The sequence below is a fragment of the Synchiropus splendidus genome, chromosome 1, assembly GCF_027744825.2.
Source record: "Synchiropus splendidus isolate RoL2022-P1 chromosome 1, RoL_Sspl_1.0, whole genome shotgun sequence".
NCBI classification, from domain to species: domain Eukaryota; kingdom Metazoa; phylum Chordata; class Actinopteri; order Syngnathiformes; family Callionymidae; genus Synchiropus; species Synchiropus splendidus.
The window spans coordinates 56,395,016-56,420,614 of NC_071334.1; the positions used below are offsets into that span (position 1 = coordinate 56,395,016).

The 25,599-nt window shown below is 43.3% G+C and overlaps 6 protein-coding genes across 9 annotated transcripts; 3 read left to right on the top strand and 3 right to left on the bottom strand.

Annotated features, from left to right (window-relative positions):
- Positions 1-1,155: 1,155 nt before the first annotated feature.
- Positions 1,156-6,074, bottom strand: brap (BRCA1 associated protein). The gene is made up of 13 exons (XM_053875295.1): positions 5,609-6,074; positions 5,070-5,231; positions 4,847-4,997; positions 4,586-4,775; positions 4,249-4,362; positions 3,939-4,087; positions 2,856-2,931; positions 2,630-2,768; positions 2,394-2,503; positions 2,229-2,318; positions 2,057-2,160; positions 1,720-1,859; positions 1,156-1,538 (listed from the first exon to the last, which is right to left on the bottom strand). Exons 1-13 carry the CDS (start codon positions 5,685-5,687, stop codon positions 1,327-1,329), a joined length of 1,716 nt encoding a protein of 571 aa, XP_053731270.1. The 5' UTR covers positions 5,688-6,074; the 3' UTR covers positions 1,156-1,326.
- LOC128764993 (ubiquitin-conjugating enzyme E2 G1-like) lies at positions 5,672-8,289 on the top strand. The gene is made up of 6 exons (XM_053875349.1): positions 5,672-6,271; positions 6,483-6,585; positions 7,045-7,142; positions 7,277-7,455; positions 7,604-7,707; positions 7,785-8,289. The coding sequence occupies exons 1-5, from the start codon at positions 6,229-6,231 to the stop codon at positions 7,688-7,690; spliced, it is 510 nt and encodes a 169-aa protein (XP_053731324.1). The 5' UTR covers positions 5,672-6,228; the 3' UTR covers positions 7,691-7,707; positions 7,785-8,289.
- A 69-nt stretch (positions 8,290-8,358) lies between these two features.
- On the bottom strand, positions 8,359-10,637 carry arpc3 (actin related protein 2/3 complex, subunit 3). Its single transcript, XM_053875337.1, has 7 exons — positions 10,510-10,637; positions 10,122-10,221; positions 9,782-9,858; positions 9,377-9,445; positions 9,162-9,288; positions 8,976-9,070; positions 8,359-8,587 (listed from the first exon to the last, which is right to left on the bottom strand). Exons 1-7 carry the CDS (start codon positions 10,513-10,515, stop codon positions 8,525-8,527), a joined length of 537 nt encoding a protein of 178 aa, XP_053731312.1. The 5' UTR covers positions 10,516-10,637; the 3' UTR covers positions 8,359-8,524.
- A 42-nt stretch (positions 10,638-10,679) lies between these two features.
- On the bottom strand, positions 10,680-13,887 carry gpn3 (GPN-loop GTPase 3). The gene is made up of 8 exons (XM_053875311.1): positions 13,398-13,887; positions 13,164-13,272; positions 12,761-12,928; positions 12,466-12,590; positions 12,277-12,392; positions 11,260-11,356; positions 11,044-11,172; positions 10,680-10,933 (listed from the first exon to the last, which is right to left on the bottom strand). The coding sequence occupies exons 1-8, from the start codon at positions 13,443-13,445 to the stop codon at positions 10,868-10,870; spliced, it is 858 nt and encodes a 285-aa protein (XP_053731286.1). The 5' UTR covers positions 13,446-13,887; the 3' UTR covers positions 10,680-10,867.
- On the top strand, positions 13,602-16,737 carry rnf170 (ring finger protein 170). The gene is made up of 7 exons (XM_053875324.1): positions 13,602-14,034; positions 14,290-14,456; positions 14,551-14,626; positions 15,509-15,623; positions 15,804-15,877; positions 16,078-16,209; positions 16,281-16,737. The coding sequence occupies exons 2-7, from the start codon at positions 14,317-14,319 to the stop codon at positions 16,548-16,550; spliced, it is 807 nt and encodes a 268-aa protein (XP_053731299.1). The 5' UTR covers positions 13,602-14,034; positions 14,290-14,316; the 3' UTR covers positions 16,551-16,737.
- Positions 16,738-17,350: 613 nt separating this feature from the next.
- LOC128752661 (WD repeat-containing protein 5) lies at positions 17,351-24,066 on the top strand. Of its 4 annotated transcripts, none has more exons than XM_053854106.1 (14): positions 17,351-17,414; positions 18,269-18,378; positions 18,463-18,571; positions 18,651-18,724; positions 19,920-20,009; positions 20,125-20,214; positions 20,302-20,385; positions 20,464-20,519; positions 21,173-21,219; positions 21,284-21,359; positions 22,853-22,886; positions 22,970-23,044; positions 23,325-23,412; positions 23,603-24,066. In XM_053854106.1, exons 2-14 carry the CDS (start codon positions 18,301-18,303, stop codon positions 23,701-23,703), a joined length of 1,002 nt encoding a protein of 333 aa, XP_053710081.1. In that variant the 5' UTR covers positions 17,351-17,414; positions 18,269-18,300; the 3' UTR covers positions 23,704-24,066. The 4 variants fall into 4 exon arrangements, with proteins under 4 accessions (XP_053710081.1, XP_053710080.1, XP_053710079.1 ...); XM_053854105.1 differs by having other exon boundaries at positions 17,353-17,593; XM_053854104.1 differs by having other exon boundaries at positions 17,353-17,526.
- The last annotated feature ends 1,533 nt before the right edge of the window (positions 24,067-25,599 follow it).

A 25,599-nucleotide genomic window follows, 5' to 3' on the forward strand; every position in this document is an offset into this window, starting at 1 on the left:
ACGGTTAACACAAAAGAATACTTTGTTCGTGTAAACTTATTTTAAAGTTCTGTATCTGTATCATGAAGGAAATGTTATAGTCACCCACACTGTTGACCACAACTGAACTGTAAATAATTCAGGCTTTTCAAACTTTGAAAATCCTTCATTTTAGGTGTGTACAGTCAGATCAGAGCACTTTGGTACCTGCACCCACAAGATCACCCTTGAGGGAAAAGCAACCCTCTGATGTATATTTGATTAAATCTCTCTATTTTTTCTTGTATTTACGATGAGGGCCTATGGGGAAAAAAACATAAGCAAGTCAGTAGAAAACCTAAGGTGAAACCAAAGCAGAGTTTGAGGTGGAAATATGTTATGGTAAAATAGAATAGAAATTAACGCAGGAGAATAAGAATAAAATAATGAATGAGAAGCAAAGTGAACTTTACATTATTTTGAAAATTGCGAGGAAATATTATTGAATATATGTTAGGCATTGCTTTTGATTGATACGCAACATACCACTAGCCATGCGGTATCAGTCGTGCCATGTGCAGATGCCAGTCTGCTAATAGATGAATCGGGTGAGGTGAAGATAAAGCTGTAAACTCAAAGCCCAAATGTGAAAAGCAGTTGGCAGACTGAAAGAACCTTTAGCACTTGAGGAAAGCCAAGAAATGATTGGGGAAGAGTGTCTGCAGAACTCGTCCTGTGTATTCTTCACTGCCAGCACAGCAGAGTGGTGATCTTCGGTCAGCCTAACAGTGTTAAAGCTTTTAGTGGAATTGTGTAGAGCAGGGATCGAGTGCCAGAGTACGTTAGTGATTCAGGCTCAGCTAGATGCAGAAGGTCATGGCACTGTGGAAGTGTAAAATGTTGGTGTTAGAGGGAGTCATCGAGGAAAAAAACGCAGCTGGACCTGAGTGTGAGCTGCACTGAGGGGAAAGTGAGTGAAGGTAGTTTTATTTAACAATAAAAGGTTGGCTGGATTCAAGGTCCAGGATGATGTGCCATGATTAAAAGAGATGGTACGCAAGTGGCAGACCTCCAACGGAAGAACATTTTCTCAAATCTTATGTGACGATAAGAAAGAAAGTGATAAGAAAATTGTAGAACGCTGATGTATGAAATCAGTGTCGTCAAAATAAGATCAAGAGACATTTCAAGGACTGGGGGAAAAATATATTTTCTGCCAAACAGGCATGAAATAAATAAGGACCAGAGGTCAAACAAAGAAACATTAAAACATTCTTTCATCAGGGAAAAGCACAGGTGAAATTTTGTTTGACATTCCTCAGGATACGGGTTTGATTTGGTGGTGTTTTTCGGGAGATAACTTCTCCTTCACTTCCTTCTCTTGCCGCGACTTCTCCTGCCTCTGATGGCAGACGCTGCTCCTCCCTCCGCCTCTCCTTCAGCAATGTTGATCTCTCCCTCCTGGATTTCACTCCGCGCCTCTGGAGGGAGCCGCTCGATCTTCTCTTGTGCGTCCAGATAGAACATCATGTCTCTCAGCTGCTCTTGCAGCTCGGTGATGGTTTCTTCATTTGTGTCTCCTGGAAATAAATAAATAAATATATAAATAAAAGAAAAAAAAAAACAGCATGCTAGATCACTCATGAATAATATCACTCTCAAGGCGAGAGTCTGCATTTTTGGCTACAAAGAATTGAGGAATACATTATCATATTTGTCATTGGAGTACTGTGTTACTGTACTTTGAGGAATTGTACTCACTTATTTCTTTTGTTCTGCGTTTTTCTTCAGAGAGCTGAGACTGCAGCTGGGTCTGATTGTCTCGAAGGCAACGATTCATCTCCTGCTCTTCCTTCAGCTCCTGACTCAACTTGGTCACCCTGCTGTTCAGCTGCGAGCACCTGAACACAGGGACAGTCAGCCACACAACAGTGGAACATGAAAATCAAAATTATTTCATTTTCTAAAATGGAGTACAAAATGATGTACTGAATGGATCAGTGGTGCTCAAGAGCTTGTCTCAGCTAATACCTAATATTTGAGAAGGAAATTGCCATGGACACGACGGAGGGGAAACGTATGGAAAGCTTTCACTTACTTCTTCTCTAATCCCTGCTTATCTTTGACTAATTCACCAAGCCGTTGCTCCAAGTTATCACAGCGCTCCAAAGTCTCCTTAAATTTGGCTTTCATGTTGTTTCTCTGGAATTGACAAATATAGAATTCATCAATGTGTTCCCAGGACTGGAACAAAAAGTCAAGGGGACAACCTCTGCAGCAGTCTCTTTCTCCAGGTGAAGAATCTTGTTCTCCCAGTAAATCCTCTGGGACTCCAGTTGACTTGTTAGGAGGTAAGAGTACTGCAAACGTTTTAAAGTAATATCCCATGAGTGTACACTGCATGGTGAGGATTTGAAAAGACAAACGTGACATACCTCTAGCTGAAGTGCATCCATTTTCTCTGCCTGGCAGGTGTCTCCTTCACATTCATACTGTACCATCTTCCCATCAGTCTTGCTGGCCACCAGACGATGAACGTAGTTATCTAACCGATGTGCAAAAAGTCATTTTAACTTAAACACAATGTACAATATAACTTTTTGGTACACTTTGACAGTCCTTATAAGACACCAACAATACTTAATTTTATTCACGCAAGTCAAGTAAATACCTCCAGCGTAGTCCCAGACACGCTGGTTCAACAGTTGCATTGCATATGTGTGCTGAGTTTCCTCAAAGTGTTTGTAAGCGTGCCGGCTCACGTAGCGACCGCAGCCAATGTGCCCGCAGATCAAACAAATCCACAGGTTCTAATGTAGGACAACAAAAACAGCAGAAGCAGAATAAGAAGAAATGCAAAATAAGAGCACTGATACTCCAGGACTGGTGTCACTTACCTCCTGGACGCCACACTCAAAGCACTTGTTCTCCTCGACAGGTTCTGGAGTTTGACAGTAGCGGCACACAGGACATCTGAAAACAAAAAAAAATGCCAGCGGCTTTTGTCAAGGGCTGTACAGAGAAGAGCTTCTAGGTCATAGAGGAGAACACAGGGGGATACAAAGCTCACACCACCTGACAGGAAGCTGACAGAAACAACCAGAGGACACAGAGTCAGGTGACATGAGGCTAAAATGCAAAAAGGTACTATACCAGAGCTGATGAAAGCTTTGTACACTGTATGTGTATATATATATATATATATATATATATATATATATATACATATATATACATACACTGTCTATGTGGGTTTTTTCAAACTTTCATCTACTTTAGATTCATATTTCATTATGCATTATTAATAAATAAATACAACTGCTACTAAACACAACCAATAATTCTATATTACGGCCAACAATAAATCTGATACAACAAACATGTGAACACTTCTTAACTGTCTGTAAGCCAGTCCTACATGTTTTGGATGAATTGACACATACATTTATAAGAATAACATATGTTTAGTTCACTTTATAAGAAAAACCTTTAATAACGATACAATATTGGCTTCAAGCCTCGTAAACATGTGGTATAATGATCAGTAACTTAAACCAGAGAAAGGAACAAAGCACTACAGCACATGAAAAAACAAGTATTCACCCAACACAACCTGGTCACATCATTGAGGGGCACCCTCACCCCCAAAACTCCCAGTCACAGAGCTTCGATTTGTTTCCACATCTAGCCTGGGCTATATCTTAATATAGTGTACAACAGATCGTTCCAGCAGGCATTTTTCAAAGTTCAACACTGTATGCAGGCTTTAAATCACACTCGACGCTGAAGCACCAACACAACAACAGAGCTGGCGATCTCCCTTTATATGTCACACCATGGACAACAACAACCGTCACCAAATACAGACCGAATAATTGAGACATGGGTTGCCAGATTTCTGGTGGAGTGGGTTGCCATGCTTAGCTTACTTCAGCTCAGCTTTTTTTTTTTTACAACATCAAGGTTGTTGAGAAACTTACGAAGCATCCTCCCAACGCTGCAAACACTGGCTGTGGAAACTGTGGTTGCAGAGGGTGGTGAGGATGCCGTTGACCGACTCATCCATCCTTTCCAGACACACTGTGCACTTTGGCAACTCAGTCAGCTCCATCACAGGTAAACTGGCACCCTAAAAGCAGAATAAAAGAAATTGCTTGAGCCAAAACAAAAAAACAAATGAACAAACAGTAGGCGTACACAACAAGCTCCAATACCAATAAAACGTAAAGCTTTCTCTCAACCATCAAAAGTCAACTTAAACATGCCATTTTTAGGGTCGTAGCACTTCACCTGTTCAGATTTAATGACCTCGGCTCGTTCCACGTAGACAAGTTGACACACTGCATCTTCAATGGAGTTAAACTGGCAGCCATTGCAGGTTTTATAAAAATTGTCTGCATCTACCTAAAGAAAAGAGACAGACGTTCAGCAGTATACTTCTACATGCTACGACTCAACGACAAAGATGATATACTGTATATACAGTGATACAATATATTACACACATCTTGGAATTCTGAGTTTAATTACCAAGCCACACTTCAGTAGTGGGAAGAATATCAAACATGCTTGGATCAAATTGCTTCAGCGCTTGTTTGGACCCTTAGTTCTAGTGCTACTACTTTACCTGTGTGCTGAACTTAATGAGAACCATATACTGGTTAGGCGTGGAGTCCCGTATGATTTTCATGTGTTCCATAACATCATTAAAAGGAGCCATGAGCTTCATGAGATCGTGGCTGGTCATTGTGGCGGGAACAGCCAGGATACACACCATAGCGCTGCGGCAAACGTCTTCTGTCAAAGACGTCATTTTGCTACAAAAGGAAAATATATGAAATAACCATTTTGAAAGTTAAACATTTTATCAGTCAGTGATGTGGCTCACTTGGTTTTATAGAGGTGCATGATGCCGTGGATGATCTCAACACAGGGATTCCCACTGTAAAATGATATTTGCTCAGGCAGTGGTTTGGATGCCGCACCACCCTGGGTATCTGCCTGTTGCTCAGAAGGACCATCGGAGTCGTCACCACTCCCTGGCAACAAGCAAACCAGCCGGTCAAACATGACGGTTTAAAACAGGGTGAGTAATCGTCAGAATTTCATACCTGGTTCAGGGACAAATGTCTCGATCACCATGTCTCCCATTGCTCGACTTCCAATGTGCTGGTGAAGCACTGCTGCACGTTCCAGATCCGTCTTCTTGCTCAGAGCCAGTTTGGCCAAACCTAAAGATTTGTCTTGCAGTTCCTCCTCAGACATCCCTTCAACTACACACAGACATACACAAAACTGACATGAAGCAGTTTGTAGAAGGAAAGAACTCAGTGCAAGTAGGTTAGTGCGGTGAGGAAATCATTACTGGGAGAGAAATGTTTGCATTGATACAGGGATTTCACGCAAAACATGAATAACAATACATGTTTACAACAGTAATCTGTAGATAGAAACGGTCAACCATTGGTTAAAGTGTCTTATAAAGATTATCACTGACAGTATCCAGGTCACGTAACGCGTTTTATAACGACCTTTAAACCGTAGATAAAACTACACCTCAATGAAGTTGTCGATGCGAGCTAGAGCTAATATGGTTAGCTTCCGAGCTAAAAACAACAACAACAAGGGCGACTTCTTTCCTCTAACTTACCAGCGGAATACTGGAAATTGGCAGGAGCAGGAGACTGGTCGGCCAGTTCCACACGAATCACAACCAGGGACACACTCATGTGGATGGAACCGAGCCGAACGTTGAACCCAGAATTAGCTCGGCTGCTAGCTAGTCAGCTCGAGTAGCTGGTTAGTCGCTGTTCACAGACGCCTGCGTCGATATGTCGAGTGTCGTCCACAAAGCACAAGGCGACGGATCTTATGCGAGAGACACACGCACAGGTCGAGAATCGCCTCGCCACAGCCTTATAAAACAACTCTACTCAACATGGAGCACCGGCTGTTAATCTAATGTCCGCGGAACAAACCACAAATTGAACCGTCTGTCAAGAGGCACTAAACGTCAACGACTTTGTATCAAGGTATTTCGATCCACGACGAACGTCAGACGCCGGAGAAAATACTTTCTGGCAGAACCCGTTCCGGGGGAACTTCAGACATAACAGTGACGTCACATCCACTGAGACGGGCAAAACGTGGACGGCATGCTTTTCTTTGCCTACCGGTTTTTCATCGATTATTTTTCTCTACAGTCAGTATCGGAGATCATAAATCAAGTAGCAGGTTTGGGTCGTTGCGGAGAAGTTACCAACTCATAAAATGAGCAAGCAGTCGTCTTTACTACTGCGAAAGCAACTGGCAGGTAAGTCAACTCTGTGCCACGGTTGACATTTATAAGACGTTAAATATGACACATGAAAGTCTTGGACTTGAGATATCGCAGTGGAACTTGGGTTTTGTTGAAGCTCACACTCAAGGTGTCGTGTCCCGCAGGCTGGCATCGTGTCGTAGCTGTTATGACACAACACAACTTGTGTCCATTAAGGCCAATTATTTCAAATATTCTATTTTAGAGTTGAATAAAAACCCAGTGGATGGTTTTTCCGCCGGCCTTGTCGACGACGATAACATCTTTAAATGGGAAGTGGTCGTCATCGGACCTCAAGACACACCATTGTAAGTAGTTGCTTTTATTATTATTATTATTATTATTCGTTTAACAACATGTAATGTTTTGTTCATTTTACAGATGTAAATGAAACTTTTTTTTTTTTGCTCACTGCTTCAAAGTAGACGGACAGAATAAAAGGTGAAGAGGAGAGTGCAGGCAGGGTGGGTCAACAACAGAGGCCAGGTCCAGATGGTTTGGACATGCTGGTTGAAGAATGTTAGAGATGGAGGTAGTAGGTGAACGAAAGTGAGGTTCATGGATGTGGTAAAGGAGGACATCGAAGGATGTGACTAGGGAGCATGAGCAACATCCCCATTCCGATTTATTTCCAGCCTAGTTTTGTTATGTCCATTGTTGTGTCTCAGGAATAGTCCATGTTAAAAACATGGAAGAATTTCAAGCCAACTATTTGTAGCCTCTTCTCTGAGGTCCTCATCTTCATCTGTCTGCTCATTCATTTCAAGCGAGGGAGGATTCTTCAAAGCCATCCTAACATTTCCTCGTGACTATCCGCTGCGGCCTCCCAAAATGAAGTTCATCACCGAAATCTGGCATCCCAATGGTGAGAAGAACTCGGTCGGGTTTAATGCCGATCCTTAATTCTTACTGTCCACGTCTTGAACCATTGAAAGGCCGAATGTGCCAAACCATTTTGTGCTTCACGAACATCGTCTTTGGTCTGTTCTTTTCGTGCAGTTGCCAAAAATGGAGATGTATGTATTTCGATATTGCATGAACCCGGTGAGGACAAATACGGCTACGAGAAGCCCGAGGAGCGTTGGCTGCCGATCCACACTGTGGAGACCATCATGATCAGCGTCATCTCCATGTTGGCAGATCCCAATAGTGACTCCCCTGCCAATGTGGATGCAGCAGTAAGTTGTCACTGACTGAAGTAATGTGTTGCAAATCACAGTGCTAGTAACAAGCTATAAGTGAGTAACTATTTGACTCCTGATGCAATCGAGTTCAACCTGGTACCAAGTGACTCATGTGTTGTGTTATTATTCTGTTTTCATGCAGAAAGAGTGGCGGGAGGACCCAACTGGAGTGTTTAGGAAAAAAGTTGCACGCTGTGTGCGGAAAAGTCAGGAGACGGCGTTTGACTGAGTCTGATTTGTTCAATAGTAAGTCTGCTTTCATGTGACAAGACTGTTTCTCTCCGTTTGTACAATTTATAGCTCATACTAATGTCCCACTTCAGGTCAGAACCAGTCACGATGCCTGAAGTAGAATGTGAAGGACAACTAACATGCTTCCAGCAGCCGGAGACAACCGTCATTTGTTAGCATTGGCTACAATATATTTTGTTACCAGACTTATTTATAAAAAGTAAAAGTTATAAAAAGTTAAGATACAGCTCTTTATTGCTTTACTATTGCGACAGCACTATAAGGGGATGAATAATAATCCTTCCTTCCTTCCTTCCTTCCTTCTCACATTTTGAGTGCACTTGAGGAAAAATATTTTTAACCACTCAACCAAGTCAACCTAAAGACCATTGATTCAAGGGTTTGCAGAAAAATGTGCTTGTGATTGAAGTACTATGCAACATGAGGGTTCAATGATTTATATGACGCCTTGCCTGCCACTGTTCTGTACGTTTTAGTTTTACGATCAGAAGGCTCATGTCTGGCATGCTACACCATTCTGAACAAGGACCTGAGATTCAGTTCATTCTTTCAACTGGGAATAAAATTTGCCTTACAGATGTGTACACATGGTGCGTCTTTCACTTGTTTGCATGGAGGTGAAAATTACAAAAACAAACTTTCCACTCATATTAATAATCGCTTTATTCAATTAAGCTCCAGCTCAATATGATCAACAGCCGTACATACCCTTGAACTCAAAAAATATAAAATCTCGCCCTAACAAAAGGTGACCACTCGCCGCTGAACCTCAAAGAATATCCATTCAACTCCCTGCTGGTGCTGAGGACGATCACAGGCCGGGCGCTGACAGGCTCTTGTTCATGAACTGCTTCTTGACGAAACATACCCACCACTGGAAAGGACAGACAGGGGAAAAGGCTTGACACGAAAACAACAATTTGTTCACCTCCAAGACACAGAAACCAAAGACCCATTACCCCTGGTTTGGATTAGAAAATTTGAATTGGTTCTGCTGCCACTTTGATAAACCAGTTTGTTGACAACCCAACTTGTGCAGCAAAACAAGAGTGCCCCCTACTGAAAAGGTTGCGGTAGACCACCATAATTCAAGACGAGGACATTGCCTGATGTAATGAATTTCATTTTTTTCCCCATCAGTTAGTGATAGAAAAGGTGTGCAACGGTTCAGCATGAAGACACAAGAAATAAGAATTTAATCTGCAGTTACCGTGCCACCTGTGTGAGTTATCATGACTATTATTATCTTGGCTACGTCTCACCTTGCTGGGCTTGTCGGTTTGGGGATCGAACACACGGTCACATAGTCTCAAGCCAGTCTCCTGTCGGATCTGCTGAAGGTACGCCCTCATTGTCTCTGTAAAGATCAACAATGGCAGAATATCAGAGAGATTTTCATGCAAAACGTAGGGGAAGGTAATATAAGGTTGGATGGTGTAGACACTTACCGTCCTCCTGCTTGTTCGCAGGCTTAGCATACATTGCATTCAGAGGGAAGCCAGGTTCACCAGGAATGGGGAAGTTAGTGATACCCAGTGTGTACATTTCCTTCTCTCCTTGGCCCCTGGAACTGCACTACACAGCACACGGCAGAATGATGTCAAATCCTCCGCCTTGTATGAGTGACATTTTTTCCAAGAGCTGGAATAAATAGGTAGCTTACTTTTTGTAGCTTCTTCAGGCATTCAGAAATGTAGAGCGTGACATAGATCAGAGTCCTGTCAGCCTCGTTCTAAACCAAAAAAGAAATCAAGACTTGGATGATAAAATCAAAATAAGCATTATTGAGTTTAACATTCACAGGTTTCATAGTTTAAATCCCAGGCAACTCTGGCTGCAGTGAGCAAGTTGAGACAGGAAGAAGAATTCAGTCTCCGCCATCCGAGGAGAAAATGTAGCAAACAAATTGTAGGTGTACAAAATGTAGTAAACCTCTTACTCCTGAGGTATTAAGACAGATGAATGATGAGGTAATTTCAAGTCATTTTAAAATAACTTCAAAGCCGACTTTTTTTTTTTTTTACACAATATTCTAGTGGCAGTAAATTTCCACACCGAAAACTCTCACCTTGATTTCATAGTTCTTGAAGAAAACATTGGCTTTAAAGTAGTAGATTGCCTCATCAATAATGTCAGAATCGATGCCTGCAAAAGACAAGTCACGTCAAAATACAGCTCAAATTATCTCACACCAAACAGTCATCTGCTAGTGTGGCTGAAATTAAAATGTTTTCATTCACAATAAATGTGAGTTGCATCTCTTTGGAACAGAGTTTTGAATTGTAGTTTTCTCGCAGTTTACCATATATGGAACTAAAGTGAGATTCCTGTGTAAACAAGGAAGGAAAAAACAGCACTGTGTGCATTCTGGTGGACATTCAGCAAACTAAAGGAGGGTGTGATCTCACCATCTCCTCTGGCTGGTCCCTTAAACTGGGTTTTAAGGGGCAACAGAGCCATGTTGCCCACCAACCTGATGTCGGGACTCATCAGACTCGAGTGATACGCCTGAAGACAGAGAAGATGACACGTAGGTAAAACTGCAAAGCACATGCCATCACACAGATCATACGATTTTGCTTCCAATTCTAAGCCACATATTCAATCTGCGACAATGTAGCTGTATTTCCGCAGTATTTTCAATGTATTCATATTTCAGAATTGGAAAATGCTACTGCTGGAATTAGCCCGCTAAGCTAACTTGTCAACCCGCATTTCTTAGGGTTTTCTTGTGCTACTCCACAGCCCTGGCCATTTACAGCTGTACACGACGATAACCAACGACCGTTTACTCACCGGCATGTTGTAAAATAGCTATTCGACTGTTGATCGAAAGAAGTATTTGCACCGAGAGATGCTGCTTCCGCCTGTCCAACCCTTCAGCGAAACAGGAAGTGGTCACATGGCAACCCCTTTGACGGACACGCGGTGGCGCTAATTCCCAAATAAGACACTGACAAATTCGCTTCAGAAATGTTTTTATTAAAAAATATATCATCGACAACTCTTAAATAGAACACGAACTTTAAAAATATAAAGACAAAAAAAACCCCACACATTCGGATGTTCTTCAACAACAGTCTTGCGTGAAGAAGTTGAAAGGTCAACAAGCTCTTTATTCATATGTCATTTAAAAAAACATTATTCACATCATTCAGCTTCCTGTTTTGTCTTGGAAAATCTCATCATAGTTAATGTTATCAGGGTCCTCAGCAGTCTCCTGGAGCAAAAATACAATCACGTCAGGGACACACTCATCAGTCTTTTTGTTTTTCATTCAATCATTGTTTTTCATTGTTGCCATGGTCGAATCTTCATATTCTGAATTACCTTTGGCTCCTTGAATTCCAGGTCTTCCCCATACTGTATAGAGAAGTCGATGTGCTGCAGTACAATGTTGACTCCTTCTTCATCAAGTCGGTCAAAAGGCAGGAATCGAACCATACTGTAGTCATCAATCTGGAAACATAAACAGCAATCACTCCAGCTGAAATCGACAGGGAGAGGAGGTAAAGATGCTGCCAATAAATTGTAGAAAGCACTTACGAGTCCGCAGATGGCTGCTGTTAGCTTCTTAAATTTCTTACTTCTGATTGTGTCAGAGCTGTCATCCATCATGGAGTACATGTCTGGATCAAGGTACCTTGTAAACATAGTCTTCATTTTATGTACATTTTGAAGCATTTCATAGACTTTGAAACAAGTCTTTGGAATCATGATTTGTATTTCAAGATACTGAGATATACAGTGGTTCCTCGGTTCTCGACCACAATCCGTTCCAGACGACCGTTGGAGAAGCGATTTTTTTTTCGAAATCTGAATCGATTTTTCCCATTACACTTAATGGAAAAGGAAATAATGCGTTTCAAGCCTTAAAATAGGCTTTTGTGGGAGTGAATGTAGAGTGTCTGCTGCAGGTGCGCTGTTCGTCTATGTGTGTGGCCGCTGCATGTGGGAGGGATTGCAGAGTGAGTGACGTCTCTCCAGAAGTGAAGAGGTGCCCGGTGCGTGTCCAGCTCTGAATGTGCGCTTCTGTGCAGTTTGGCTGTGACAAAGTCATAAACCAAGTCACGCTCTGTCCCAGACTCGCCTCATTCCTGTCCCAGCTCCAGCCCACAACAGGACATCAAACCCTGGAGTGTGGGCTCCAGCCTCGGAGGTGTGGAGAGCGAGCACCTCCCCTGTGACACTCTACCACGGTCCAGTGCGGAGACAGGAAAGGTTTTACACCTCATATGAAAAAAAAAAAAAAAACAGTCTGTAAATGTAGCTAACGGGACACAGAGGCTGCGTTATACACAATAACAGTTTTGTCCTGCTTTTTTCGGGGGCATTCGAGTTCTGGATTTTCGTTCGAAATCCGAAGCAAAAGAATCTCTGAATTTTTGTACGAACTCTGATTTGTTCAAATTCTGGGACGTTCGAAAACCGAGGTACCACTGTATATAAATTTCTGTGTTGTCAATATCTAAAGTTACTTGCAAGAAGATCAGTTGACATCAGATAAAAAATTGTCTCTGTACCCTGGAATCCACTATATGCAAACACCAAAAAGACAATTACTTCTCAATTTCCTTCTTGGCTTTGGGATTGAGAAGATCCATCTTTGTCATGATGTTTACTTGTGGTATCTCTAATGATACCATGGTACTCAGAGCAGCCATGACTCCAGAGATGAACTGCCGCAAAACAGAAAAGGGACACACGCATTTTAGCAGCGATTGCGAGGGAATTGCAGCTATAAATTCTCACCTTGAAAGACTCAACCATGAACTGCGAGTCCACCAGGAAGACCCCGCAAACCCGAAATTCCCATTGTTGGAGCTGGTCGACTAGTTGCCTCATGACAGGGAGGTGTGTGTAGAGTTCAATTTGACCTTCATTTAAAAACAAAATCCACAGGTGAACATTGAACAAGAGAGAGTGGTGACCATCGCTTTATGCTTTTTGTTGGGGCAGCTGTATGAATGTCAAACAGTCATTCAAAATGTGACATTTAGCAGCATTTCATAAAAAAGGTTTTGGGTGGCCATAATTGGGTGACTACCTGGGCAATCAAAGAGGATGTAGTCATCTTCCATGTGACCCAAACTTTCCTCCAGCCAGTCAAAGTTATTTGCAAAGTACTCCATGCAAAAGACCAGGCCTCCATTTGGTCCAAACCGAAGAGAGTCATCCTCCATCACATCATCCACCTGGATAAGTTCCCGGATGTCTGGAAGCAGAACAGTGGTTCTCAGTAGCTCGTGGATGACAATACAAAGTTCACCTATTATTATACAGCTAAAACTATGATCATTCTCAACTGGTCCCTCCATAAAAGAAAGATGCAGTGGAGCACATTTTTTCAGCTCTTCAGGATGTGAACACAAAAACGACATTGCTAGTCAAGAGCTATTCTCACAATAAATAATGTCCCTCAGAGTATGATAAAACAAGACTTGACTCACCTGCCAGTATCGGATAGTCGAAGTGCTCGGCAGCCGGATCCAAATTGACCACCTGAACCGAGCGGTTTAAAGTCTCCGAATGTTTCACCATCGTGGAGCAGTAGGTGCTCTGAAAACGAAGCATTACACACGAAAACATGGCCACAAACAAATAGCTGTGTTTACGTTGAAACGCGCATTAGCAGTTGGCTAACACTCTACTACAACAGACGACTGATAACTTTGGCGACTTACCTTACCGCTCCCCGCGGGGCCCATCACGATCTGGGCGAAACGAGGCATGTTGTCAAATAAATATGTCGTCGTTTTAAAAAAGGTTCAACGCAGAGAACACATGCGCACAAACGCCGATGAGAAGCAGCGCAACATGTTCTTCTTCTCGCACATTAGAACAACTTGTGAAGCTCAATACTGCCGGCAGGCGGTTACTCTGTGAACTGCAGCACATTATTTTGTATCGTTATTTTTTTCCGTTCCAAAATGTTTTTCACTCTTATTTAATGTATCTAAGTTCGTGTTAATATAAATGAGGCACAACTGTGCCGTGGTCGATCGACGTGAATGGTGCTAATGTGAGCGCTAAAAGAGAAGATTGTCCTCTCGTGTCATTTGTTGCGTCTTTGGCTGTGGAGTTGTTCCCTGTCGAGCAAGGCTAACTGGCACTTCGATTAATTCCATGTCGCTACGTTCATAGGATAAACGGCAGCGGATTAACCGTTGAATATAACACCGGGCGAGTTACCACAGCGATATCTACATTGCATCTGACGGGGGAGAGTATCGACCAGTGCGGCTTTCAAAGCTAACGCTAAACTTAGCTTACGTCCACTAAGTCACTGACATGACAGACGTTACTTTTTTGCGAAATAAGGTGAGTGTCTGTTTTCTTCAAGGTGAGTGTCTGTTTTCTTTAGGTGTTATTAATACGACGCCAGCGTTGCTTCTGTTTCTTATGGCGATTACTGGCAGATACAGTAAACTTATTTGACATATTCACGTTCCTCTTGAATCCCCTCGGTTTTTATTATCGTTTTTAAAGGCGTGGCACATATATTCCGACAGAAGACATGGCGATATTTTCGTCTCAACTGTCTCAGCCAACGGTGTTTCTCCCTGTGTCTCACAGCACCGTGGCGGGCTATGAGAGCGGGTAATGGGGGACAGTCGATGTCAAGACGTGGACTACCTCATCCAAGACGAGGACACGCTGATCGAGGGCGTGAGCAACCAGGTCTTGTTTGTCGTTGTGCTCAGTGTCGCCTTCCTGGCAGGCATCCTGACCCTGCTCTGTAGGTAAGTTGCTCTCACTCTCTGTTTGCCGCCCTATTGAACTGATATTACAGCTGAACGGTTCAAACCTTCTTGTCTGTTGTCTGTTATTATCCAGACAAGAACAGCAGAACATTCATCCTGAGAATCAGGAGCACGTCCGAGCAGTCCGACAGCAGCTACAGTCAGAGCAGGTAAGAATGAGGAGATATATATATATATATATATATATATATATATATATATATATGGTCAGAGTGGAGACAGGTTCGGCTGTTGAAGAACATCCAAATGTGTGTGTGTGTTTTTTTGTCTTTTAAATTATATATAGCTGGTATTATTATTATTATTATTTTTATCCAGGTGGTTATTGCTGAAGCTCATTGTGCCAGTAAGACCTGTTCAACTTCAGCAGAATCAGTAGAATATGTTCATACACTGCCTGGCCAAAAAAAGTTGCCACCAAAAAAAAGGTCATACACACGTTGGACCGCCTTTAGCTTTGATTACAGCACGCATTCACTGTGGCATTGTTTCGATAAGCTTCTGCAATGTCACAAGATTTATTTCCATCCAGTGTTGCATTAAGTTTTCACCAAGATCGTGCATGGATGATGGTCGAGTCTGACCGCTGCGCAAAGCCTTCTCCAGCACATCCCAAAGATTCTCAATGGGGTTAAGTCTGGACTCTGTGGTGGCCAATCCATGTGTGAAAATGATGTCTCATGCTCCCTGAACCAGGCATTGTCATCTTGGAATATGCCCGTGCCATCAGGGAAGAAAAAAATTGATGGAATAACCTGGTCATTCAGTATATTCAGGTAGTCAGCTGACCTCATTCTTTGAGCACATAATGTTGCTGAACCTCGACCTGACCAACTGCAGCAACCCCAGATCCAGGATCTCAAGGACTCATGGATACCTCTTTGTTTTTGAACTAAAGAAATGCTGATTCACTCATCTGATTCATTTGAGTGCATTACAAAATATTCTATATTTAATGCTCATTTCACGGCCCTTTCCTGTGACCTTGGTTGCAGAGGTGCTTGTAATAGTTATTTATTCATTTTTTGCAGGATGAAAACCCTCAGCCCGAGGTACGGCAGCAGTTTTACACCGACATGTCGTGTCCTGTGTGTTTGCAACAGGCTGTCCTCCCAGTCGAAACCAACTGTGGGCATCTTTTTTGTGGTAAGAGAATGTACAGTACTGGGCTTCAAAATGAATCCCTCGTTATGTAGTTTTATACATGTTGCTTCTCTTTGTGAAACATTTTTTAAAAATTGCACGTCATATAAAAAGTTTCGTTTTCGTCTTTTCTACGGAAATGTTTCACTTGCAGTGTGGCGCTAATGTTTCACCCTTTTGCAGGTTCCTGCATTATAGCCTACTGGAGATACGGCACATGGTTGGGTGCCATCAGCTGTCCCATTTGCAGACAGATAGTGAGTTGTTGAAGCTACAATGTCCTTTTTAGTTAAAGAAACAAAAACTGCCTACTGTCCTCCTGGCATGGGTGAACATATTCAATCCACTTCCAGACATCTGGCTTTTGTAAAGTCTCTCTAAAAAGATGTCGTCCATATTACAGTTTCATTCACCAGAGGGTTCTTTGTGTCAACATTGAATGTGTCTTTAATTGCAGGTGACATTGCTCTTCCCGCTTTTTCATGAGCATGCAACTCCTCAGAGGGTCCAGGATGGCGAAGCGGAGCCTCTGCTAATATTACGAGACATCAACGATTATAACCGCAGGTTTTCTGGGCAACCAAGATCTGTAAGTATTGAGACCTATTTTGTCAATGGATTTGTTGGACCTCACTGAGAAGAAACTGAACCTCTCTGCAGTTACTGGACCGGCTGCGAGACGTGCCCACCCTCCTCCGTCATGCCTTTCGCGAGATGTTTTCCGTCGGCGGCCTCTTCTGGATGTTTCGCATCCGGATTCTTCTCTGCCTAATCGGGGCGATCACATATCTGGCGTCACCTCTCGACATCCTCCCTGAAGCACTTTTTGGACTGCTTGGGTTTATGGACGATTTCTTTGTGATCCTCTTGCTCTTCGTGTACATCTCCATAATGTACAGAGAGGTGGTCACGCAGAGACTGAACGCTTAGGGGGCCGACTCTTCCACGTGCCATGTTCATGTTTACGTCACAGAGGGAACCGTGAACTCAACTGAAGCGGGTGCAGAGTCTGTAATTAATGTTGCTGCTCTTAATCAGCTATTCTTTAGTGCAGTTTAAAAATACTACAATCAGTTGCAAAAAAAATGTTAAGTTAATGTCTGTGGAATAAAAGTTGACTGGACATGATGACTTTTTTTTTTTTTTTGCAGGCTTTTGTCAGCACACATCAATGTTATCTACTGAGGTTTGATGGAACGATGTTCATCGACCAAGTGTAATTTAATTTCATTACACAAACATGACTGAGTGCATTGATGGAACCCGCAAAAGATCTTCTGTACAGTTTCATACACATAATGTGAAAAACGCACAAAATTTAATTTGGTTGATGTGGACATTTCGATTTTTATTTTGTTGACTGACAAAATACTAGAATTGACATTACTATGCAATACTTAGTGAAAAAGTGGTCATTCCTAATGTTGTGAAGTCTCTTCTCAATTTGTAAGTAAGTTTTTTTTTGTTTTTTTTTATTTATTTTTTTTTAAACCTTGCCTTTTTATTAATACTCTTCCCTCAGTTGTATCTATTTTTAGTCGAATTTAACTTAAACCTTACAGGTTATCTTAAGTTCCAATTTAACTATAAATGGCATATTTAAGTAAGTCAACTCAAAAGGTTTCCGCTTAGTTGATTCAAACTACAGTATATTCCACCGAGATTTTGGTTGTACTTTTTGTCCTTTACCGTCTCCTGTCCTCGCACTGACTGAGCGCATGCGTAAAGAACATTGTGACCGCACCACATTCCCCGCTTTTCATCGCAGCCCCCTGAACGAAGCCAAACACCCCGGTAACATTCTGCTCGTCCCTCTGTCCCACCTGAACCACGCCACCTGGGCTGTTGTTTCCTCTGTCGAATGTGAGGCGTTGACATTTTGACAGCATATCTGAGTGAAAACGTCGTGAGTATCGTCGTATGAGCGTTTCTTCATTGTTTGAATCGAGGGCCGCTGCGGAGCCGCTAGCCAGGTTTGTTAACAGCATCAGGCGGCTACACGGCAGACGGGCTCCCTTTGCTCTGAAACCTTCAACTGTCCACAGAGTCGGGCACTCTGCAATCCACATGTATTTTGGGAGCCATTAGCAAAACTGATGTAAATGTGAGAGTGATAGCTTTAGCTTCAAGTTGACATTCGATAAACGTCACCTGGCTTCAAATCTGCTGACGTATTGATCGTGCACCAAATACGTCATTATTTGCCAATCGTAGACTGGTCACTCGTTGTAATAATGCGTATTTAGACCTGAATATCTCTATGAATGTTAGCATTAAGCTAACGCTAATAGCAACTGGGTTGTTTATACTGGCGGTCGCATGCATTTGCACACCTCAGTGATCTCACGCCTGTTGTGTTGACTTTGACGTACGAATGGAAGCAGCCTCTTTCTATTTATGTGAAGCTTTGTTTACTTGATGTCTGTCCTCCGACTGATCATGCAGTAGGTTATCCCATTCGTCTGAATAATAAAAAGGTCCACAAGTGCATCAAAAATAGTATATATAATTACATAATAATATTATTTTTAAATACAGTAATGGCTGTTGTATAGTTGCTCAAGAATGGACACGCCACTACAGTGTCTTGTTTGGCGGCTTGGTTTAGTTACATTTTGGAATAACATTTATTGTTTTCTGTCCTGAAGTATCGTGCACAGTTTGTGCCCATTCTGTCACCATGGCAACAGAAGACAAGAAGCCAGAAACTGACACAAAGCCCCCAGTGGTGCAGACAGCATCTGCCAGTCAAAGCAAGGTTGTCAACTCTTGTACATTTCTGCTATGCTATGCCATGCTATTTTCAGTGTACTGAATTTTCTTTGTCCAACTTGCCTTCCAGTCTGCGCCAGCCAAACCCAACTACAGCTTGAAATTCACACTAGCAGGCCACACCAAGGCAGTGTCCTCTGTCAAGTTCAGTCCAAGTGGAGAGTGGCTGGCTAGCTCCTGTGAGTCTCTCCCCTTTGCTTTATATGTTCACCATAACTCGGTAACATAGTCATTGATGATGGTGTGATGTTGTTACAGCTGCTGATAAACTCATTAAAATCTGGGGAGCTTACGACGGCAAATTTGAGAAAACTGTATCGGGACACAAACTGGTGAGTTGATTTTTTTTTTTAAATGAACTATGACTCATCTTTCCTGACTTCAGTTGAGTGACTTGGGAAGGTAGGGATGCTCCGATCAGGGTTTTTGCTGCCGATCACCGATACCGATCACATGGATTGACAATGAATTTATCATAATGATGAGACCTTCTGTGTTAATCATTTTAATTCAGACATGTTTTTTATAAACCTCTTCAAGGTGGCAAAAATAGAAAAACCTTGCTGAATGCAGCAATTCTTCCGTCAAAAGTACAACACAAAAACATGTAATTTGATGTGAGACGTCGCAGGTGAATCTCTCGAGACTGTGCTACATCCGTGAAATATTTAGTTACTGCAGTGGGACTCGGAGACAGAGAGCACTGCATTTATGAAAGTTTCCACTCCAGATGTTTTCAAAAGTTTCAGATTCAGGTGGCTGACGAACGCTGCACCTGACTCCAAAACGGCGACAGATCCGGTCATTTCCGCGTAAACGACACCTGAAAAAGGCTGCTCATCTAGCTCTGTGAAATTGATAATTATTATTTCGAATGTCACGCTTGGACCTGCGGGTGTTGCTAAGCGTCAGCTGCATTTAATTTGAAGGAGCTTCACAAGCTTTTCATGACAGATTGAAAGATGCTCAACCGCAGACGTTCCCCTGCTTAGCGAGCAGGGAGGAGTGGACGCTTCACAGCCAGCGGGGCTTCATCGGAGCGGCGGCTGTCACGTGATCGGTTGTTGTGATCGGCAGTGACAGGTAGTGATCGGCTGAAATTGGTTCGGTGACCGATCGATCGGAGCATCCCTAGGGGTGAGGTTAAAAAAATTGCTATAATTGTGACAATAACTGAACAGTTGAATCGTAGCACCCTGAATAGCAGCTTGAGGTGCCTCAGGTGGAACAGCCCTGGTGAAGTTGGAAAAAGGCAAGCATGCATAACTACCTGGGTAACCAGTCGAATTAGAGCAGAATTACTGGAAAATGTCTCTGTCCAGTATAACAACAGAGATGCTGTAAAATGTAACTTCATTGTTGCAAAAATAACGCTTTATCTGAAAACTAGGATGAACTAAACATGTGAGGACCCCTGTATTGACCTAGATTCTTATCCCACAAAGGTCCAAAAGCACTTTTTGTGAGGCTGTTCTGTCGTACATTTACCAGTGGCCACTTTTCACATGGTATCCCATGATTCCCCAGGGCATATCTGATGTAGCCTGGTCCTCCGACTCCAACCTCCTGGTGTCTGCGTCTGACGACAAAACCTTGAAGATCTGGGACGTCAGCTCGGTAGGCAGCCTCACACTCACATGAGGACGGTTCATCTGTCCACCGTCTGTGATGCACTCGTGTCAGTCGGATCACCATGCAAGGTGTTGTTGCTCACTGCTGTTGTTGTTAACAGGGAAAATGCTTAAAGACTCTTAAAGGGCACAGCAACTACGTTTTCTGCTGCAACTTCAACCCGCAGTCCAACCTCATTGTGTCCGGATCGGTGAGTTCCAAGTTAGAAAAGTTAAGCTTTGAAAACAGCCGATATGTTTGCAACTAACCCTGAGTCATGTACCTGCATTGACTCCAGTTTGACGAGAGTGTAAGGATATGGGACGTGAAGACCGGGAAGTGTTTGAAAACATTGCCAGCTCACTCGGACCCTGTCTCAGCTGTGAGTCCCAGTCATCTGCGAGAGTGTCGATTCTCACATGAGGTTGTTCACGTGTCCGACTACCGTGCTCTGTTGCAGGTTCATTTCAACAGAGACGGCTCTCTGATCGTGTCCAGCAGCTATGATGGGCTCTGGTGAGAACTGTCTTCTTCTTCTTTAGATTGGAAATGACGCTTAGAACCATATTATTTTTGCAAAAAGTATATCAGCCCATTCACCTCTCAACATACCATGTCAATGACTGACTTACCAACTGGCTTTGTGAAAATACTCCTCAGATTAAAAAGCGATGAGTTCGTTTTGTAAACAATTGTTTAAAGTTACTTATCCGCGGGTTCCTCCTGTTATCAGTGTCAGACATCAGTCAGAGTGCGCTTCCATGTCGCGAGTGTAGCGACTCGCCAGATGTGGATAACCGCGAGGTTATGCTGGTAAACAAATGTAGCAGCCAAGCTACGGCTGCAAAAGGGTCGAGAATCTGCGAATTTCGATCATATTCAGTTAATATACCAGTCAGAAACACCCTTTTCAGTGAAACCAGAGTGATGACACTATGAGTGGGGCGTAATTATGTTATATATAATGGGACATTTAGGTCGTCCTGCTGAAAAAACTGGGCGTCCATTTTTTCGTGTTTAGCAGTTGATGCCCTCCGATCTTAAAATCTGAAAAGTTGATGTCAAACCAGTCTCTCATGTGATAACTTCACATTATATTGAACTTGTGACCTGTCATATATTATTTTTCTGCGTTATTATGGCCCATTATTTCTGTCCCTGTTTTTCAGTCGAATCTGGGACACCGCATCTGGGCAGTGTTTAAAGACGTTGATCGGTGAGAATCGACCTGTTGATATCCCTGAGGCTCAGACCAATTGTAACTCAGCTGTTCTGTGCAGACGACGACAACCCTCCGGTTTCTTTTGTCAAGTTCTCGCCCAATGGGAAGTACATCCTGGCTGCCACGCTGGACAAGTGAGTATGACTGACGGAGGGTCAGTGGACTGATGCGGTGCTGGCTTGGTGTATGTGGTGGTGTATGTGGTGTATGGTCACCGAAGTTGGTCTAGCTGTTTGAGACTTGTGAGTAACTGAAGCATAGTGTTTCCAATCAGGAGACACTGAACTGGATGAGGTGTTGATACTAGGGATGCTCCAATCTGTCAGTCACCGATCATGATCGGCTGATATTGGCGTGATCGGTGAATGCCGATCACAACAACTGATCACGTGTGACAGCCGAGGCTCCGATGAAGCCCCGCTGGTTGTGATGCGTCCACTCCTCCCTACACACTGCTCACTAAGCAGCGGCATGTCTGCTGTGGAGGTTCTTTCCATCTGTCATGTTAAGTTTGCATCCTGCAGCACATGCACAGGAAAATGCTGTGGAGGGAAGCGCCTTCAAATTAAACCCTTAAACTTGAGGGAGCACGGAGAGTTTTCTGGGCTCATGAAAGTGAGACCACTGGTTCCTCAGCCGCAGGCTGTTAGCGGAGCTGACGCTTACCAACACTCGCCGGTCTGAACGTGACATTGGGAATGCTAAGCTAATTGCCCAAGAAATAATCATTAAGTTCACCCAGCTAGATGAGCAGCCTTTCTCGGGTGTTGTTTATGACCAGATCCGTCGCCATTTTGGAGTAGGGTGCAGCGTTCGTCAGCCACCTGAATCTGAAACTGTTGAAAAAGTCTCGAGTGGAAACATCCATAACTGCAGTGCTCTCTGTCTCAAAGTCCCGCTATGCAAGGGTGGGCAATCCGGTCCTCAAAGGGCCGTGGTGGTGCAGGTTTTTCTTCCAACCAAACAAGCTCACACAGTTTGACCAATGAAGTGGAGGTGACTGACTGAGTGATTGTACCCCTAAGACACCTGTTGGTGAAAAAGTGTCCTCTTGATTGGTTGGAACAAAAACCTGCACCCACTGCGGCCCTTTGTGGAACAGTTTGCCCACCCCTGCGCTATAGTAACTAAATATTTCACGGCCATAGCACAGTCTCTAGAGACTCACCTGCGAGGTCTCACGTCGAATTAAATGTTTTTCCGCTGTCCTTTTCACAGAGTAATTGCTGCATTCAGCAAGGTTTTTTTTTTTTTTGCCACCTAGAAGACACATATAAAACATGTCTGAATTAAAATGATTTTTTTTTCACATCACGCACACAGAATGTCTCGTCATTTTCATGACAAATTCATTGTCAATCCATGTGATCTGTATCTCGGTGATCGGCCTGACCGAAGCATCCCTACTACATTTTATTCTTTGCTTATTCAGATTTCAGTGGTGACCGCGATGCTGTCATTTATTGCCTTGATGTTGCTGATGTGCTGTCAGCGTCAAGGCTGAAAGAAAATGTTTTTTTGTTCTGTTGCAAAGTTGTTCGGGCTGAGTCAATGCGGATGTCACTTGGGACCTTCGACATTGAAAAGTGCTTTTTCATTTTTTTTCATTTTTCATTATTATTTCCAGCACACTGAAACTGTGGGATTACAGCAAGGGAAAGGTATGTTTTTTCATGGCCTTTGGGGGCCTGAACTTTTCGGTGCCTTAGAACCAAATGCTGAACTTTCTTCTCTCTCATTCCAGTGTTTGAAAACGTACACCGGCCATAAAAACGAGAAGTACTGCATATTTGCAAATTTCTCCGTCACAGGTGGAAAGGTAACCTCATCATCTTCATTTTTTGAGCCCACTAGGGGGCACTCTCTGCTCTTTCATTTTTGGTTTGGGTGAGGAACTCGCCAATAAATTGCAGCTGTCTGATTAATGATCTTTGAATGTGGATTTAAATGCTGTAAAGTAGTGACTGTGTTTTTCTCAGTGCAGCAACAAAGTGATCCAATTCATGCTGGAGCTCACCGATGTACCATAGCGTGCCATTCTTGCACACAAAATGAGAGTGTGGAACATGGTCTTACTTTGAGTGTCTGCTGCATTTCAGTGGATCGTTTCGGGCTCAGAGGACAACATGGTGTACATCTGGAACCTGCAGACAAAAGAGATTGTGCAGAAACTTCAGGGTCACACGGGTACGATGCTTGAATCGACTTTTCAGAATCACTTGATGTTCTCTTTCTCTCAGAGATTATCTCTTGAGGGAGAATTGTATTTTGTTAAACTAAATACACGTAAGTGTAAACCTCAGGGTACAGGAGCCATATCAAGTTGACTTCATACTGTTATGTTGAAGGAACTGAAAGATCGTTTTTACCTCTCCAGATGTGGTGATTTCGACAGCCTGCCACCCCACAGAGAACATCATCGCTTCTGCAGCTTTAGAAAACGACAAAACCATCAAACTCTGGAAAAGCGACTGCTAAATCATCATCAGGCCACTGTATCTTATGAAGTTGTTTTCTATGTTTGGCTGTACAAAAATGGAGGGAGGGGGCTTTTTTATTACATAATTTTGACAGGAGTTCTATGTGGATGGAAGAGACGAATTTCATCGTCCCTGGTTTGGACTCCACTCCCCTTGCGATCCAGTCGTTTTCTTCTGTTTATTTTTTTTATGTCTCAGAGTTTGTTAGTGTAGTTGCTGAATTTGAACAATTTTGTTATTAAATAACAAAACAGTTGTGATGCTTCAGTGATTTTACTGCAATAACACAGATGTCACAGCTTGGGACCCGCACCCTCACATCCATTTCTTGTACAATAAATAAAAGGTTTTTTGGCCTTTGGATGGTGTCTCATGTTCCTCAAACATTTATTGGGAAAACTCCCGTTAGTTTTGTCAGATATAAAGACCAAGTCTTCCTTTAATGTTGAAGGCTAAGTGAAGCAGCGTCCCCATTTACAATGCCCGCTAGATGGCACTGTGGTACAAATAGTTTTGCTCCGCGAATCCGTCATTGACGAGAGACAAAAATCGTGAAACGGTCGTTCAATCGCGTCAAGATAAAAAAAAAAATGTTTTGAGTCCTCGAGTAAAATTTTCGTTTGGTACATTTCTGGTTTCAAATTGACCCCATGTTCTGCAAAAATAAATATTGATGTTAATGACTCAGTTTATTATTAGTTATTAGAAACACAATGTCATTGAGTCTCCAGATGAAAGTTAATACGCGAGTTTAAACGAATTTATTTTGAAACCGGATGTGCTCTCGCGTCGCGCCCACGGTTTCCCCTTCAATCGGTTGCTGCTTAATTAACGAGACAATCCCGTTAACTTAATTATCGAACATAAAACGGCTGTGAATGATCAATTACACATCGTTTTCCTGCAACAAACGAAACAGGTGATGACTGGAAGTCAAGCGTTCAGGACACCGATTCACAAACTCTTTGAAAAACACGAGCGCATTTTTACTTCAAGCAAAACGACAACTTTCTTGTAAATGCCGCCCGTCATATGGAAATTGAGCTCCCTCCACCACCTCAAGGACCATCTCACTTCACTGACGGCTTTCTCGAGTTGGATGGCGACTGCACGCAGGGCACGACCACATGTTGTCTGCCCACAACTGGAAGAAATCCGGACTATTCCCAGCGCGAGTCTGACACTCCACTGGCACTAGGACCGCCCATGGTCCTGGTATGGAGCGTATTGCCAGGTGGTGGGCTTGGATTGGCAGCGTGGAGTTCCCACTCCCTCAGCTGGCATCTGCGATGCGCTCTCACCAGGAGCTCGACGCTGACTGAGCCACCATCGCGCAGTGGAATGGTGTCTCTGGCGGCGGCAACCAGCTCATAGCGCTAGCAAACAACATGGCACTCTTGGACATGCTCGTCCATCACAGATCCTCTCTCACGCCACCAGACGTGTCCGCGCGGTATGACCCAGTATGGCCATTCTGGGGGATCGTTCCGCAACTCTGCGCACGTCCAGCATCGTAGTATGTGGCTCCAGGGTCCGCCACTCTTGGCGGAGCATAAGCGTATCCTCCTGGGTGCCCCGATCACTGGCCTGAGCTGAGGCAGATGACGGCGGAGAGAGTACAGGCCAGGAAAGAAAATCTGAACGTGCCAGAGCATGTACTTCTAGCCTGTTCAGAGGAGCTCAGCAGGACAAGTAGGCAGTGACAGACTCCTTAAGAGGCCAGATCTGGCAGAAATTCGGGGCTCCGGTGATCGATCTCTTTGCCAGTCTAGAGAATCACAAATGCCCTCTCTGGTTCTTTCTCCACAGGTGCGACAACATGCCACTAGGGGTCGACTCTCTGGTCCAAGCAGGAGGAGCCCTGAAGTCACCTACTTTCCTGGGACATCCTCTC

Bases quoted from the DNA above. Each gene is read 5' to 3' on its own strand.
- LOC128752661 (XM_053854106.1), top strand. From the start codon at position 18,301: ATGGCAACAGAAGACAAGAAGCCAGAAACTGACACAAAGCCCCCAGTG. The intron at 18,725-19,919 runs GTGAGTTGATTT...ATGATTCCCCAG, and splicing joins CTGTATCGGGACACAAACTG to GGCATATCTGATGTAGCCTG. The intron at 21,220-21,283 runs GTGAGAATCGAC...TGTTCTGTGCAG, and splicing joins GTGTTTAAAGACGTTGATCG to ACGACGACAACCCTCCGGTT.
- LOC128764993 (XM_053875349.1), top strand. From the start codon at position 6,229: ATGAGCAAGCAGTCGTCTTTACTACTGCGAAAGCAACTGGCAG. The intron at 6,272-6,482 runs GTAAGTCAACTC...ATTCTATTTTAG, and splicing joins ACTGCGAAAGCAACTGGCAG to AGTTGAATAAAAACCCAGTG. The intron at 7,143-7,276 runs GTGAGAAGAACT...CTTTTCGTGCAG, and splicing joins CGAAATCTGGCATCCCAATG to TTGCCAAAAATGGAGATGTA.
- arpc3 (XM_053875337.1), bottom strand. The intron at 9,859-10,121 runs GTGAGATCACAC...TGTCTTTTGCAG, and splicing joins GGGACCAGCCAGAGGAGATG to GCATCGATTCTGACATTATT. The intron at 9,071-9,161 runs GTAAGTGTCTAC...TGATCTTTACAG, and splicing joins TGCGAACAAGCAGGAGGACG to AGACAATGAGGGCGTACCTT.
- gpn3 (XM_053875311.1), bottom strand. From the start codon at position 13,445: ATGCCTCGTTTCGCCCAGATCGTGATGGGCCCCGCGGGGAGCGGTAAG. The intron at 13,273-13,397 runs GTAAGTCGCCAA...CTTCGTTTTCAG, and splicing joins GCCCCGCGGGGAGCGGTAAG to AGCACCTACTGCTCCACGAT. The intron at 11,173-11,259 runs GTAAGTGCTTTC...TTATGTTTCCAG, and splicing joins CAGCAGCCATCTGCGGACTC to ATTGATGACTACAGTATGGT.
- brap (XM_053875295.1), bottom strand. From the start codon at position 5,687: ATGAGTGTGTCCCTGGTTGTGATTCGTGTGGAACTGGCCGACCAGTCT. The intron at 4,363-4,585 runs GTAAAGTAGTAG...TCTTTTCTTTAG, and splicing joins TCATTAAGTTCAGCACACAG to GTAGATGCAGACAATTTTTA. The intron at 4,088-4,248 runs GTGAAGTGCTAC...TTCTGCTTTTAG, and splicing joins AGGTCATTAAATCTGAACAG to GGTGCCAGTTTACCTGTGAT.
- rnf170 (XM_053875324.1), top strand. From the start codon at position 14,317: ATGGGGGACAGTCGATGTCAAGACGTGGACTACCTCATCCAAGACGAG. The intron at 14,627-15,508 runs GTAAGAATGAGG...CATTTTTTGCAG, and splicing joins AGCAGCTACAGTCAGAGCAG to GATGAAAACCCTCAGCCCGA. The intron at 15,624-15,803 runs GTAAGAGAATGT...ACCCTTTTGCAG, and splicing joins CTGTGGGCATCTTTTTTGTG to GTTCCTGCATTATAGCCTAC.